General features: G+C 35.3%; 2 protein-coding genes across 12 annotated transcripts in view; both read left to right on the top strand.

Moving 5' to 3' along the window:
• The window catches only part of LOC145287875 (fibronectin type-III domain-containing protein 3a-like), a 791,938-nt gene that overhangs the window by 257,392 nt on the left and 518,328 nt on the right, over nucleotides 1-16,218 (top strand). The gene's annotated exons all lie outside the window — the stretch shown is intronic.
• Nucleotides 7,181-16,218, top strand: part of LOC145287874 (uncharacterized) — an 11,535-nt gene continuing 2,497 nt past the window's right edge. The window contains exons 1-2 of the mRNA XM_080135770.1: nucleotides 7,181-10,910; nucleotides 10,946-16,218. The exon at nucleotides 10,946-16,218 is cut by the window's right edge and continues 2,497 nt beyond it. Coding sequence (XP_079991896.1) covers nucleotides 15,808-16,218 — 411 coding nt within the window. The 5' untranslated portion in view covers nucleotides 7,181-10,910; nucleotides 10,946-15,807. The remainder of the gene's footprint in view (nucleotides 10,911-10,945) is intronic.

The following is a 16,218-nucleotide window of genomic DNA, read 5'->3' as shown; positions in this document are numbered from 1 at the left end:
AGTCGTTGACATACTTCAGCCATTCCTTGTTCCAGCAACAAACACAAAAAAACTGAGGGCCAACCACCAGCTCAGTCACTGTTTTTACCATTCCTATCAAAGTTCTTATAGCCAGCGAGTGCAATTGAGGTTACTGACTTGCAGATTAATTCTTCTTCAGGGTATTGAAGAATGTGACCAAACTAGCAAAGTCTCCTTTTAAGAATTTCTAGTTCTGGTGGTGTTGCATCTTGCATGGATAGTGCAGTTTGGTCATTGGCCGGAAAGACATATCTAGGATGTGAAGGCAGCACATGTCAAAGATCTCCAGTGCATCAAGATGCTTGTGCAGGGGCCAAGTCTCAAAACCATGCAATAGTATTGTGTATATGTGCTTGGTATGGCTTCAGTTTTGTTGAGTTTTCTCTTTTCAAAACCACAATCTACTTTGGTAGTATCTATACCAATTGCCATTTTATCCTTACCCTAGCCTGTAACTGTAAAGCTTGAACCAAGATACTTGAACTACTTGATTTTATCAACAATGGAGCCATTGAAAATGATAAGGACTCTATTGGAATGGAGGTGGGGGCGTAACTGACAGAACCTTTTCTTTTTCTTTGATCATATCTACACATTTGGTATTAGTAGTGATATTATTCAATACCTGCTATACATCAGCATACATTTCACAGAGGATAGTAACACCATCTGCATGGTCCCGGTCAGTATTGGAACCATCATGTCCAACTTGGATGTTAGCAAAATTTATCATGCCCCGATCAAGCATCCTGTCAATAATGTAGTTGAACAAGACTAGGAAAAGAACACAATCTCAGCAGACTCTGCATTGAAGAATTCCGATTCCTTACCGTAGCAACAGACTTTTGTTTGAGTATGTGTGTAATAGGCCCTCAGCAGATTAAGCAGAAATCTGCCATGGCTCATTATTTCCCAAAGACTCCTGTATTCAACAGTTGAATACGTCAGTGAAGTCAATGAAACACAGCTGCCTACTGATAAAACCGTTGTTTCAAAATCTTCCTAATTGAAAAAAAATCTGATCAGTGGAGCCCCAACTTCACCAGAAGCTGGATTGATTCGGTCATGCTTGAAGATTTCTTTGCGTTGGAAAACACTGTAGGATGATAATTGGAAAGATTTTTTTTGTTGCATTTTCACCCCAAACAAGGCACAGTGCCACTTTGATGTAGGAGGCTACTATCTAGAACATAATTACAAGGATACTATGTAGGGAGTTGAGCAACAAGATGTCTGTTTACATGACACTTGAACTTCTGCATGTCAGTACAGTCGGGTAAGCAGGAATCCAGAAAGGAATTCCAAAGTTCATTAGTTCTGGGGAAGGAATTAGAGTAGAAGGCTTTCTGGCATCTGAGGATCTCTAATGTCTAGGGGTGGGATTTTGCTGCTTGTCAAGTTTGTTGGGAGTATTTATGTTGAGGAGGGTACAAGAGCTTGTAGGTCATCAGAGCATCTACCATTAAAATACTTGTAAAATAAGAAGAGGGATGAAACATTTTGTCGATGGGAGGTTGTGCTGAAGCCTAGCTTGCGGTTCTGGATCTATTAGGTTGGCGACTCTTTTGAACCCTGTCCAGGAGCGAGAGACTAATAGCAGATACACCAGCCCAAATGTGACAACAATACTCCGTACATGGGCGAACTGTGGCCTTGTAGAGGTACAGGATACTTTCAGGCATAAGTAACTTTCTAGCACAGTAGAGAGAACCCACCTTCTTAACGGCAGCTGCGGCAATGCCCTTGATGTACACTTGTGCCCGATATTATTCATACCCCCCTTGAAAATTGAGTTTATTAGGTGTAACTTTGTAAGAATTTATTGTTTACGTCCATATTGATACATATTCTTAATAAACCTCTTCTTATCATTTTCGTCATTTTAAAATCTCGGGATACTTGTAATAAAAGAAATATACAGCTATTTATAAAATCTGCAATGTTCAAAAATAATCATACCCCCTTATTTTTTCAGTATTAATCGAATTTCTGACTGTTTGTTTCCTGTTTGATTCTTATTTTGAATGCTTTTATACAACCTTTGATTAATTTCATTTCTGTTTTTTGCATTTTTCAGAAATTAAAATGATATCAACTGAAAACCAATAAAAGAATAAAAATTATTAGAATGGGGAAGAAAAAAGAGCTTAGTAATGATCTTAGGACTAAAATTGTGAATTCACATAGGGATGGTTTAGGTTACAAGTCAATTTCCAAGAAATTTGAGGTCCCTACAGCAACAGTACAGAGCATCATCAAAAAATTCCAGAGCCACCACACAACAAACAACTTGATTGGTAGAGGAAGGAAAAGGAAACTGTCTGCTAGAGCCACCAGGAATATTGTAAGAAGTGTTAATGCAAATCCAACCACCACTACTAAGGACATTTTAGAAAATCTGGAGTCTTCTGGCATAAAAATATCAAGGCAAACATTGCAAAGGACTCTGCATGAAAATGGTCTGAAAGGAAGAAGACCAAGAAGGACTCCATTGCACACCGGAAACACCTTGCAGCACGTCTAAAGTTTGCTAGGACCCATGTGAATTCTCCAGAGTCCATTTTCTCAAGTATTTTGTGGACTGACGAAACAAAAATTGAATTGTTTGGCCATATGGATGCTTCTTATGTTTGGAGGAAGAAAGGAGAAGCTTACAACCCAAAGAACACCATACCCACGGTGAAACATGGTGGTGGTAGCCTAATTTTTTGGGGCTCCTTTTCGGCTAGTGGTCCAGGTAGTTTGGTCAAGATAGATGGAACCATGAAGAAGGAGCAATATTTGGAGATACTCTAGAAAAACATTCGACAGGATGCGGAGAAGCTCCATTTAGGACAAAACTGGGTCCTTCAACAGGAAAATGATCCAAAACATACTGCCAAAATAGTCAAGAAAGAAAGAGGATAATCAAATTAATGTTTTGGAATGGCCTAGCCAGAGTCCCGACCTGAACCCTATCGAAAACTTCTGGCACATATTGAAAACTGAGGTTAAAAAGCGGAAACCTAGAAATTTGAGGGATTTGGAGAACTACTGCATTGAAGAATGGTCAAAAATCAGTGTTGATGCTTGTAAAAACCTGGTTGATAAATATCCAAAACGGTTACAGGCAGTTATTAAGAATAAAGGGCATGCTATTGACTATTAGTAAGAGAGGTATGAATAATTTTGAACTAGTGCCATTATTGTTTTTCTTTGTATAATGTTTCAATCTTGCATAATTTATTTATTTGTTGAGTTTAAATTAAATGCTTATGCTTGAGTAATTGTTTGAAATCCCTTTAATATTGTCTACCTTCTGGTTTGAGCAATATTCTTATAAAAATCTCAAAGATCCGAGGGGTATGAATAATATCGGGCACAAGTGTATATGTTCCAACTCATTCCCTGTGAGTGTTAAGCCGAGGAGTTTGAAAGAAGTACTTTCAGATGATGTATCTTTAGCCATAACTATTGGTGCTTGAGAAGGTTTCTTTTAATTATTAAAGGACACAATCTTAACAGCATTGAATGTTACCATACATTTTCTTTTCTTTTTTTTTTTTTTTGGTCCCCCATTCCACTACAGACTGGAGGTCTTCCTCTATTCCTCTAGAATTTCCGTCATTGCCTTAGATATGTGCTCATTCATTATTCCCTTGTGCCTGTTATAGAGCATGGTATCATTAGCAAATATACCCATCTCAGAGACTATTTTATCAGGGAGGTTATTTATGAATATCAGAAATAATAAAGGTTTAAGGATCGACCTCTGCGGTACACCCGCATTTATCATTGTTTTGATGTATGACCATCAAGGGCATCCTGGATTTTTTTTTTTTTTTTTTTTTTAGTGATCACCACTTATCAAGGCCCGGAAGCCACTCAGGGATAAGGGTAAATTTATTTAAGAAGGATTTAATTATGTTAAGTATTCGTCTAGTAATACCATATGATCAGATTTTCCTGAGAAGACCATCATGCTGTACCCTTCAAAAGCCTTAGATATATCTAAGGCTACTGCCCTACCTTCCCTTGCCTCATTCAGTGCATGGTATGTGTTCAGAAATTACAGTTTAGATATCTGCAGATTTTCCATGCAACATTAATTGGACTTATTCTATGATAATTGCTACATATATGACGTTTATTTATTTATTTATTTTTTTTTTTTTTTTTTTGTAGAGAGAATTGTTGTTTCAGTTTTGGAGGATTATTTTTTTTCTGAGCACCAAATGCAGCAGAGTATTTGATATAATCACCTGGCCATGAGATCAAGACAGCAATCATATATTTCTACTGGGAGCCTATCCTTGCCAGCTGATTTGTTGTACTTCAGCCTTTTTATTATTTAATTTCGTCTTTGGTTGATGGATCACAGTTGGCATCATGCATCTGGTAATGTTGCTGTGGAAGAGATGCTAGAATAGTGGTACATGGTTTAGCAGTGTTTAAAGTACCGTTTCCATCCTTAGATGCAGTTTGTCAGCTAGCAAATAGTTGTTCCATTCTCATTGAGTAATATTTCACAGAGGGGACCAGCTGCCTCTTGTCGCTAAGTATAAAAGTTGATAGAATCTTCTTGAGTCGTCTATGGTTGCTGCTCATTCCATTTTAGATGCAACTGCCTGCCAGCATTTATTTCAGTCTACACTACAGTCAGATTTAGTTGTTTGTTGCCTGAACTGTCTAAAATCTGCCTTCCCGCAATTGTAAGCATCTCTGGTTGTTTGAACAAGGAAATGCTTTGGTGATATCCATTCTTTGTGAGATCTTTTGCCATGAAGTTCTTTCTGAACAGCTTGTTGGGCATGCTCTTTAAAGAGCAGCCATTCTTTAGATGAAACTTCTGATCCTAATAAGGACAGGCCTTCAAAATGATCGTTAAATCTACTTGCAGGCGTGCTTCTTATCAGCAAAATGAAGTTTATCAATTGCAAGTATTTGGTTGGCTGGAATTTGTGGAGGCTTTTCAGAAGTTTAGCATGTACAAGCATATGATGTTTCTTTTACTGTTATCTCTTCTATTCCCCTTTTCCCCTTCGTCTCCCCCCCCCCCTTCCCCAGTGTTTCCCCCCCCACCACTCCTTCCGCAGTGTCCTTTTTCCCTTTCTTGTCTCTCTTCCAATTTTTTTCACCAGGATATAAATCTTATCTTTTTATCATAATAGGTATATATTGTTTTGTTTGTTTTATGTGCCCTTTTGTCATGAAAGAAATGATTTCTTGTAAAAATTCAAATGTTGAATTTTTTTAACAAAACAATAAATTTTTGGGAGGCTTGCTTTTTAAATTTATAAGTTTTTCTCTCTCTCTCTCCCTCTCCCCCCCCCCCGCACAAATCGTAGATTTCATTTTTTTATTTGGCTAGGTGGAGCCACATGTAAAGCAAAAGTGATTGTCCTTGGATTAAAAAATACATTTTTCTCAACTGATCACTTTTTAATAAAGGTTTTCTCTTATTTTATTTCACTCAACCGAAAGCCATTTATAAGTACTTAATAACTGAACAAAAATGTGTTGTCTCAGCAGAACATTTACACCATGAATGTGCAACGTTAAAGATTTATGAATAAACAAATAAGTAATCTTTTCTTGATGTTAGTCTTTGTAAGAGTGGTAGTGAGCACTTTTTTCCATAGGGCCAAGAACGTTAAAGAGCACAATGGGAGAAAAATGCCATATTGGCGTTAGAAATCACATCTGGTCAAATATGGTCGCCATTTTGTTTTCTTGTCTGCTTATTCAGATAATGTTGACATATTTGAAGCTTGCTTTTCTCAAGTCTACAGGCATAATACTACATGGATTTTAAATCGTAATGATTCCTCATTTTATAATGTATAAGAAAAGGCAACATGAAACCATTTTTAATGTCTGAACAGAATTTTTCCTCGCATTCTACTCTAGCTGCGACCTTTAATGTGTACCTTTAGTGACCGCTTTTATCATACTAATTTGTTTTAATCACTCCATTAATTTTGATTGAGTCAGCAATTTGGTTAAACCGTGGCTACCGAGAGAAAAGAAGGCCGATGCACATGATAGCGTGACGTCATTATCAGATCCACTTGTAGGTATATGGTCTAGGCTAACGGTCCCTTATCAGCAGCAGTTTCGTCTAGTTTTCAGTTTGCTGTCTAACATGGCTTATTCTTGCATTGTTCCAAATTGCCAGGGAAATTATCCAAAAGGCCCCAAAGTACATATATTTTCTTTTCCTAAAGAGAAGGAGCAAGTCTCAATTTGGATATGTGCCATTAGAAGGGAAAATTTTATTCCAACCAAATATAGTAAAGTAAGTAATGTTATTTGTTAATAATTAAACGAGTATTTAATTAGAACTGTATTCAAGTACTTTCATAACGTTTGATAACATTGTTAATATAAATTAAAGAAACAATACTATTTATTGCTAATGCAGCAAATATTATCTTGATATTTTTAACTGTTTATTTTCTTATAAGGCTAAACAGTCCATCAGGAAGGTTAAAAATTTAATTTAATTTTGTTTTAGTTTTTAAAATTATAAACAAATAATGTTTACATAAGAATAATTGTCAAAATGTATTTCTAATCTATATATATAAAAGGCAAAATGTGTGTGATCATTTCGTGTATGTCTTCAAAAGGCTTCTTTCGCACGCGCTCCCGGAGTCGTTACTATCGCTTAAAACTGTGTATATAGGTCCTATATCATAATATCTAGGAATTAGGAAAGCGCGTAGCGTATAGATTTATTTACGTTGATTTTTTACAAAATTATTGTTATTTTGGCTTCTCGCGTGTTGATTATTGGGCTTTTTAGTATAAATAAAATGAAACTAATCTCAAACGGACGTGTTCGCGGCAATGCGCCGGAAACAGACGCTTATGCTGCGTGACTTCTATTTGACCTTCTTAATTAGGTCAAATGGAAGCAGCAAAGTTAACTTTTATTACGCACGCCTGTTTTTATAGTTCAAACACGTCTACGCTGTATGTCGCGGTGGCCCAATGGTAACATCGCACGTTTTTTTTTTTTTCACACATTAATTTCCAACTCAAGGGTACGGGTTCGATTCTCATACTCACCTACCAAAACATTTTTTTATTATTATTTAACCCCCCCCCCCCCGGAGTTTTGATTTACCTCAAGACACCCGAGCATCGCCGGATACCCCCCCCCCCCCCGCTAGTAATAAATAAAATCTTTCATTGAGTATTTCCAAATATTTTAAAGTTCTATTTTTTTTTCTAAAGTCGGTTTGAAAATTATTCCTCATGCACGGCTATTAAGAAAATTAGTGGTAACTGGGCGTTATATATTAAAATTGATTGTTTCTTTTTAGAATTATAAACAAATAATTTTTACACGAGAATATTTGTCAAAAATATTGTTTTTAAATGTATTTACTTGCCTCCCCACGAGAGCACAGTTAGACACAAAGTCAGTTTTTAATAGGGGAAAATCTAGCTCCCAAAAAGGGGCACTCTGGGTAGGAACAAAAATAAATTGTCTGTCATGAAGGATTTCTCCTCCACTGACCGAGGATAGAACAAATGAAGTGTAGCATCAGAACAGATACTACACTGTGATCTTGTGCCGAAGATAAATGTTACCAAAGACAAGTTACTAACGTTCCAACTATATTTTAACTTGGGTTTTTCTTTACTTCCAAACAAAAGTGGTGTCAAGTATATTAGAATGAAAACAAATATCGTTTGTTTTCACTTTTAAAATTATTCATCATTGGTGTGTAATGTTTTTTAATTGTTTGTTTCCTAAATTCATAATTCAGTTTTATCAGTATTGTATATTGCTTTAAAATTACTTAATTTTACATAGATAGTATTTATAATTTATATTGAATAAAGTTCAGTTTCAGTAGTAATCGAACTGTTCCTTTTTTCTTTTAAAAAATGTTTTATTGCTCTTTTTCAAATGGCCCTCATATAGTGCTGACAGTCTGACAAATCTTACCTACATTGCCTGCAGGCACTTTTCAGTTAACAGACCTTACTTTCGGTGGTCGTTGTTAAACACTACATTTTATTTATATTCAACTCACACTCTTATAGGTCGTTGGGAGCTCCACCACCATTTTCTCATATAAAGACAGCAACTAGTACAGCTATGTTTATTAATTATATATAAATAATACAGTAAAGTAAATGACAAATCTCTTAAATTTGTCACTCTTCACCCTCTCACACTGTATGTTTGACCCCTACCCTGCACTTATTTTGTAGGTTTATCACTTGCTCCCTATTTCTCCTCCCCTTTCTCTGTTTATTAGCAAAGGTAATAAAAATATAAATTGTAATATTTGGATCAATTATACTTGAGGCACCCCAGAATTAGTAACGACCAAAAGGATATATTTTGCTTTAACGTTTTATTTTATTTCCGGTGCAATAAACACGTTTGTTTTCATACACCCCCTTTTAATTAAAATAAGCTTTATTTACAAAATAGAAAAAAAAAAGTTACAAAGTTTTTAACAAAATGTATAAACATTGAATTACACACAGAACAATATGAACATTTTTCCATTGTAGATTTTTGTTTTTATATAAAAATGTTTTTACTTATTTAGAAAATATATATATTTTTTTAAAACTTTGAAGACTTATAAAAAGAAGAGGAAGTATATGAATTTATTAAAATAAAATAAATACATTGTTTATTGTTGTAGCCTTGCAGGCCAGTAATGATCAAGACAAACACAATGGTATAATTAACAAAAAGTGTATTAGCAAAAGTATGTTACAGAAGTACACGACATGCTTCTAGAGGCCATGACTGCTATAAGTCACTACATCGATGTTTAGATGTAATTATATCTATTGTATTTGGGTAAGTTCATTATACCTGAAATGGGTAGATCAGCTTACCCCACAACAAGGTTAATACCTAATTTTAAAAAATGTATATTTGTTCAACTGTCTGAAGTTAGATACAGAAATGTAGGAAATTCTTTTTATCTATTTCCTAAGTGGCTGCTTCTGTTTAGGTCATAAATGAAAAATATCTCCAATATATCTTCCTATCCAGCCTAATCATTATCAGAAAGAAACTTATGTGAACTAAATTATATTTTGCCCAATAACACAGTGAGGAAAGAAAAGTCTATTAGCAAAAGTTTGTTACAGAAGTACGCACCATGATTGGGGGAGGGGGATACTGTTCCTAACACCAATCACTGCCCAATAACGTGTTAAATGTAACTATGTTTAAAGTCTCTGGGTAAATCCATTATTTCTAAAATAAGTATATCGGCTTACCCCATAAAATTTATAAAGTTCTGTAGATAAAATTAACAAATATTTATTTAAAAAAAAAAAAAAAAAAAAAAAATTGCAGAGATGCGTCCCTATTTACATACCTTTCAACAAGAGCAGAGTTAAATTATAGTTGAATGTAGGGAAAATCAAAATTCTCAATATGATCCACTCTAGATTAGAAGGAAAAAAGATATTAATCTCTTGCTTTTAAATAATGTTGTTGATGAATTTCTTACGGCCTAAACTACACCGTTTGTCCATTTTCACCAGGATTTGACACCCCCTGGGGACTTTTGGAGCTGGGTGGGGAGTACTGGACTTAATCATTTTTTTTCATGCATCGTTCATTGTGCACTCAGGGGGGGGGGCCATGCATGCTTGACTTGTTGAGATGAGGATTGATTATTCGCATCATTTGAAGTGTTCAGACTGTTTGTTTGCATCTTTGTACGTTTCGGTAGATGTAACCTCCAACCTTATGGTATGTCTTGTCAAACTTGAGAATCTTCCTGTTATACACGTGAATTTACATGAAATTTTAAACGGAACCCTTTATTTAATAAACGGAGGTAGCATGCTCTTGTTCTGTCAGCCATGACTGGGTGGAAATCCCAAGTAATTCACTATTGTATTTTAGGTGTCACCCACACTAAGTATTGAACTTTCAACCTCTAGAAAAGTGTAACTATTACAACTGAATTTTCCCAAATACTCTATCCACTGCACTATGAGTTTTTGCAGATTCCAGAGTTCGACAAGATACACCTGAAGGTGGGAGGTGATATCGACTGAAACATATGAATAACAATCGGGATGAGAACGGTAGTCTGAAGAATCCAAAGAATATAAATATACTCAGATGCTCAGTAGATTGCATTAGTAAGGGTTGTGGTGTTTTTATTTTAATTGACTGCAAATTATGGTGTTTTTATTTTAATCGACTGCAAATTTTTTAATAAAAATAATTTGTCTTTTTCTGTAAAGGAAGTAAAAAAAAAAAAATTCCTTCGCTTGAAGTATTTTATTCTGTGCGTCTTCATTAATGATTTCCACCCATCTTTATCTGCTGCTTTTCGTTTTGATCCATTTAAATTGGAACAAGACACAAAGTGGATAGCAGATGCTCGTCAGATTAACTTATTTCAAGCAAGACAATCATCTTTTTCTTTAATTTTTTTTTTCTTTTATTTTGTAAGGAACCTGCTAAGAATAATAATTGTTACCACTTCCTGTAAACCGTACTACCACTCCACACCCACATGTTCATATAGTGCAACGTATGCACTTTTTCCTTTATAGTTTCCAACTACTTTCATGATATCTAATTCTTTTCTTTGCTCATTTTCACTTGGAAAGATCCTGTGTCCTTATTACACTTAAGAACATTAAATAAGCAAAGAAACAATGCTTTATGCATGAAACAGATGTTACCCTATGCAACGGAGGTTGATGTTTGTTTTGGAGGGAAAGAAATATATTTTTTAAAAAACTCGCTGCAATAATGTTTTGTCAATATTTTACACTACGTAAAAGTACATTAGTATAGATCAGCACTGTACAACCTTTAGTGAGTGAACAGTCTGTCGACATCTGTTCCAACAATAATTCTTTCCAGAATCTGCTTTCTGCTAAGATATTGTGAGGTTGACAATATATATGCCAGCAGCATTCATTCGAGGCAAGTTGAAACGGCTTCCTCTGAAGGAAATTTCAAGAGCATATCAAATTCATAAGCGGTTCCTAGACCTATATATATCCTTGTTAGAGGAGATGACAACGTTAGGTTTTTGCAGTTCTTATAGGGAGGTGTTGACATCCTCATACATACAGCGCTTGGTATTCACAATCACTTGTATGATGATGACCAGCCACAACATTGCTTAACTTTAGTGATCTTATGAGAATCGACATGTCAACATAATATCATAAAATGACTTTTGTTGTAGAAATAACTAGATTCAAACTTTGGTATATCCAGGTCGGCGCTGCTCGAGTTTTTACCTTAGCACCAAAATAAGAGTCTAGACCATTCTTGTAATGACCTTTTCTCTGATTGCAAAAAAATGTAGGTTTTGTGCAGTTCTAGGCGGTCAACTACCTCAGGCTTTGCCTTCTCTTAAGTAGGGGTTATTTTTTTTATTTTTATTTTATTTTTATTTTTATTTTTTTTACTGATCTATTTAACCACAAACCAGCAATACTTTAATCATGCCATATGACTGGTTTGTGTAAAAAAAAAAAAAAAAAGGAAAAAAAAAAAGTGTAGTTTTGATTTATGTAAAATTTGAATACATTAAAATAGTTTTCAGCGTTTATCCTTACAAATATATTAAAACTTGAGGAACAAGTGTTTCTGTTTTGTTTTCTTCAATGTTGATGGGTGTATTCAGTGTTGATGGGTGTATTCAGTGAAGATTCATTCATTGCAACGCTTTGCACTCATTGTGGTGCGTCAGTTACAATCCTCTACCATGTTTCTAGTGACTGTATCAATTGGACCAAGCAAACATCTCTTGTAATAAGATTGGTTCAATCTCTTATCTCGTACAACAATTTTTTTTACACTTGTAATTTTGATGCACAACACAAACTTGTGCCCCCTTTTACTATCTTAGTTTCCAGAACATATTTGCCAGTTATACATTAATTCCTTTGATAAACATTAGAAATATTTAATTATTTACATGTCTACAGGGTGAAATGATAAAGTTGTCACCCTAAAAAAAAAAAACACTACAGCTTTATTTTAAAACTTTTATTGAAAAATCAATTCAGATAACTTGATTATGTGGTAGCGCTGACATCTATTCAATGTAGCCGCCTTTAGCCTCAATCACTGCCTCTGCTTCTATACGGGTCTGAAAGCACTCCTTCTGAAGCCAAGCCTGGGTCTCTTTAGAGTTGTGGACCGGTGCAGTCCTGTTACAACACTCGGGGTCTGCCAGCAGCCATTTGATTACACCAGAGGATCATCACACTCTTCAGCACGTCCAAGTGCATTTTGGTGTTGACTTTCAAGCTGACTTTGAAGATGTTAGGTAGTATGATGTGGTCCTCGCTTGAAATTACACCAAAGACTATAACCATAGCTGGAAACTTCGTTAGCTGTTCAAATATCTATTGATTATCATATTGTATCCAGTATATGATAGTGATTTCAAAAAAAAAAAAAAAAAAAAAAAAAAAAGACTTGTGTGCTAGAATCCAAACCAAAATATATAGCTCTCCAGCATAATTCATAATCATCTGAGTTTAAGTCTATACACATGTAAAAACAATGGAACAAATTCGATTTGGTCTTCAGCAAGTAAAAGTAGCAGCTAAGGATTCAAAATTGAAAATAATTTACTTTTGCCAGGTTTAATTCAACTGGAAGTACTTTTGTACGCATGCACAAATATACATCTATAGATTAAACAAATGTTTTCAGTTTTTTCTATGCGTATGGATTTGGGTCAGAAGTTAACAAGTAAAGCTAGAGAACTATGGTTTTGAATCTAACTGATGGCACTTAGCTGTGTTTGTTTTTATTTTTGTTTATTTTTTTTTACTTTTGAAATCACTACTATATATTGGGTACAATATGATATTCAATAATAATAGCTAGAGAATTCAGTCTATAATAATAAGTACGAAATCTGCATGAATCAACATGGTCTTTACATGTATTTTACAACCGGGCAACTATATATATATATATATATATATATATATATATATGTGTGTGAACAGAATAGCTGTGTAGAAGAAATTTAAATAAATACAAGATGAACTTTATGGTAATGCTAGCTTGGGTGCCCGGCTTTGCCCAAGTGTTTGGAGGTGTGTGTTCAGCAAAAAAAATAAAGTGGTAGTAAGTAGGCAGTCTCGAACCCGTACCACGGAGGAAAAGAACATGAAAAAAAAAAGTGATGTCTTTGCTGTTGCACCCATCGCCAAACCAGAAGTGACGAAGGTTTAAACTAAGGCTAGTCAATCAAAAAGAGGGAATGATTTTTGAAAATATCGGCAAAAAAAAAGCGACCACTCCCTGTAGAAAAATGCCCAGTTGAGGGTGAAGGGATTAATGTTTTTAGCCAATTTTTCGATATTGGTCGTCCGAAGGGTCGACCTTCAAAATGATACTGGTCTCCTGCAAATCTGTCGCCTCATTCGAAAGCTTTAGGTAGACATACAAACATACATACATAGATACATTTAAACACAGGTGAGATTTATATTATAGAAGATGGACGTATTTGGCAATTATGTGCTCAATGATTTGATTTAAAAAATTTCCTTTTACGATTAACCATACTTTTTTTTATCTTTATGGTTCCATCTGCCATTTGTAATTATGTGATGAGCAACTGTTGGCACATTGCTGTAGGTTGGCCATCACTATTAAGAGAGTAGGACAAATCTGGAGTTTATGCTAGTAAACTAAGTTACCACACGCACACACATATGTATGCTTCATTTGGCCTAATTATTTCCTGTGGAAATGAAACATAAATGTCTATATGTAGCTTACATGCCATAGATATATTTTCATATTAATCCAGACTGGAAGTCACTTAAATTATCCCACCATACATAATTTTGTTAGTAAAAATGGGCAAATACAAACACTTCCATTTTCTTATCCATTACCACAGGCAAGGTAACCGTGCTAGTGTTTAAAATGCCAATATCTGCAACAGATGAAATTTTAGGTTATGAATGCATAAGTTCAGTCATCAGGACAATGCAATTTGAAATCGCCTTTAATATCCCCCCTCCCCCCCAAATAAAAAAGCTTGTAGACTGCTTCTTGTATCTTACCCGGTATTCTTGGATGCATATATTTTATTTTCCTCAAAGGATACAGCATTAACATTGATCTGAAATGAAACACATCAAATCTGTTGCTAAGATCACTGGAAAAAATGGTTGGATCACTCTACCACTCTAGTAGGTATCTTATGTAATACTCTATCTGTATAAGAGCCAAGTACGCTTTAAAATGGAGTACTGTTGCCATAGCTGCTTGCCACTCTCTATCAAGCCTTTAGAGTTCAAAACCAGCTTCGAAACCTAGTAGGTGATGCCCTTTTCTCTTCCCTGCAACCTCTTTCCCACAGAACAGATATTGTAAGCCTGTTTCTGCTCTAACGCTATTTTAATCGCAAGTGCTTGACTGAACTCCAATCAATGGTCCCTGCTTGCCAAACTTCCAAAAAAATACTCAACCTCCACTCTTTATTTGTGCTTAAATCTAAATCCATATGAGTCATGCTTCTTTCTCAGAACTGACTACCTGTTGAACACTGTTCCACTAGCCTGCTCCCCAATTGAATACAACATGGTAGTCTTCAAATCCTATGTAAATAAGTTCATTGTTGAGCTGTCCTCATAGTCAAATTCTACCCAATTTACACCATTAGTGATTACTATACTACCACCTTACATTCATTAATCCTTATCCTCTAGTGGCTTTCGGGCCTTGGTAAGTAGTGACTCCCAAGTAAATAAGATCTTCGCGTTTGACAGTCCATAAAAAGTAAATCTGTTACTTTATTTTATTTTTATTTATAAAAAGAATTAGCATTCTAACGTGTTTGTTTTACATTATAGCATGTTTTGGGTGTTTTTTAGAAATTGACTCCCAAACTATCTCTGGCCAAGTCTTCATTGATCTGTTTCTTTCAAATCTATCCTAATTAATTCCACCATGTTTTCCTTGGTTTTTCTCTGCCAACTGACCCTGATATCTCAACTGTTCTACATCTACTAATCCACGCATTCTAAATCATGAAATAAAAAATAGAAATGTTAAGGCGTTCAGAGCTTGGAACATGAGTGCACATCGATTCCCAAGAAATGCTGATCATCATTCTAGGAGATTAAAGACTATATAAACTTACTGAAAAGTATTTTTAAATTGATAATGCCTAAATCAATGCCAAATACATTCTTGTGTCCTACCTTATGAATTGAACTCATTACTATGTTTTTACGTTTTATGAAAAAGGGAAATATGGTTATATTAGCTGGAAGCAAAATACCATGCAGTTCCTCATTTGATTCCAATTCCTGCTTGTAATAAAGACTATGTAATTAACTAAAACAAATAAAAAATATTCAAGTCTTCTCAGAAAAGCCGTAATATTAAAAAAAAAAATTAATTTAATTTCTGGGGTGTGGTTGCTACAGCATTTCCCTACCTCATGAACTGTGCTGCTATCCAGCTTCCACAGTGGAATATTTTCAGGTAAAAAGTTAGTATCATTATGGTGATTGAAAGATTATATCTGGCTTATTTTAAGAATCACTGCCTTTTTATTTTAAGAACAAGTTAAAAAAAAAAAAAAAAAAATAGGAAATAAAAATAATATTGTAAACAGGTAGTCACTTTTTTGTTTTATCGCAGTTGATGTCAATTGTTTGTCACTTGATCCTACTTTGTTTCTGCCTCTCACCGCCACTTGCTTTTTTTCTTTATTTCCTTTAATCCTGGCGTTTTTGTGAGGTTTTCAAAACTGTCTGAGTACCAGATGTGTCGATTCTTCTAGAGCAGATATGTTGCACACCCCTCACACGCTACTCGGATCGCTGCTAATGTTGATAATGGTTTCATCATCAAAAGCATCTGCTGCTCTATTCATATATCAGCATCATTTGAATAGTGACCCGCTTTCTTTTCACATTCTTACATCTAAATTCTCTCACAACCACAAACACACACATACTCTCTCACTGTCTCTCTCGCGCGCGCAAACTGTCTCTCTCGCGCGCGCAAACTGTCTCTCTCGCGCGCGCAAACTGTCTCTCTCTCGCGCGCGCAAACTGTCTCTCTCTCGCGCGCGCAAACTGTCTCTCTCTCGCGCGCGCAAACTGTCTCTCTCTCGCGCGCGCAAACTGTCTCTCTCTCGCGCGCGCAAACTGTCTCTCTCGCGCGCGCGCGCAAACTGTCTCTCTCTCGCGCGCGCG

The sequence above is a fragment of the Euprymna scolopes genome, chromosome 11 (assembly GCF_053919585.1).
Source record: "Euprymna scolopes isolate OS-2025 chromosome 11, ASM5391958v1, whole genome shotgun sequence".
Lineage (NCBI taxonomy): Eukaryota > Metazoa > Mollusca > Cephalopoda > Sepiida > Sepiolidae > Euprymna > Euprymna scolopes.
This window is presented reverse-complemented; position numbering and strand designations above follow the sequence as displayed.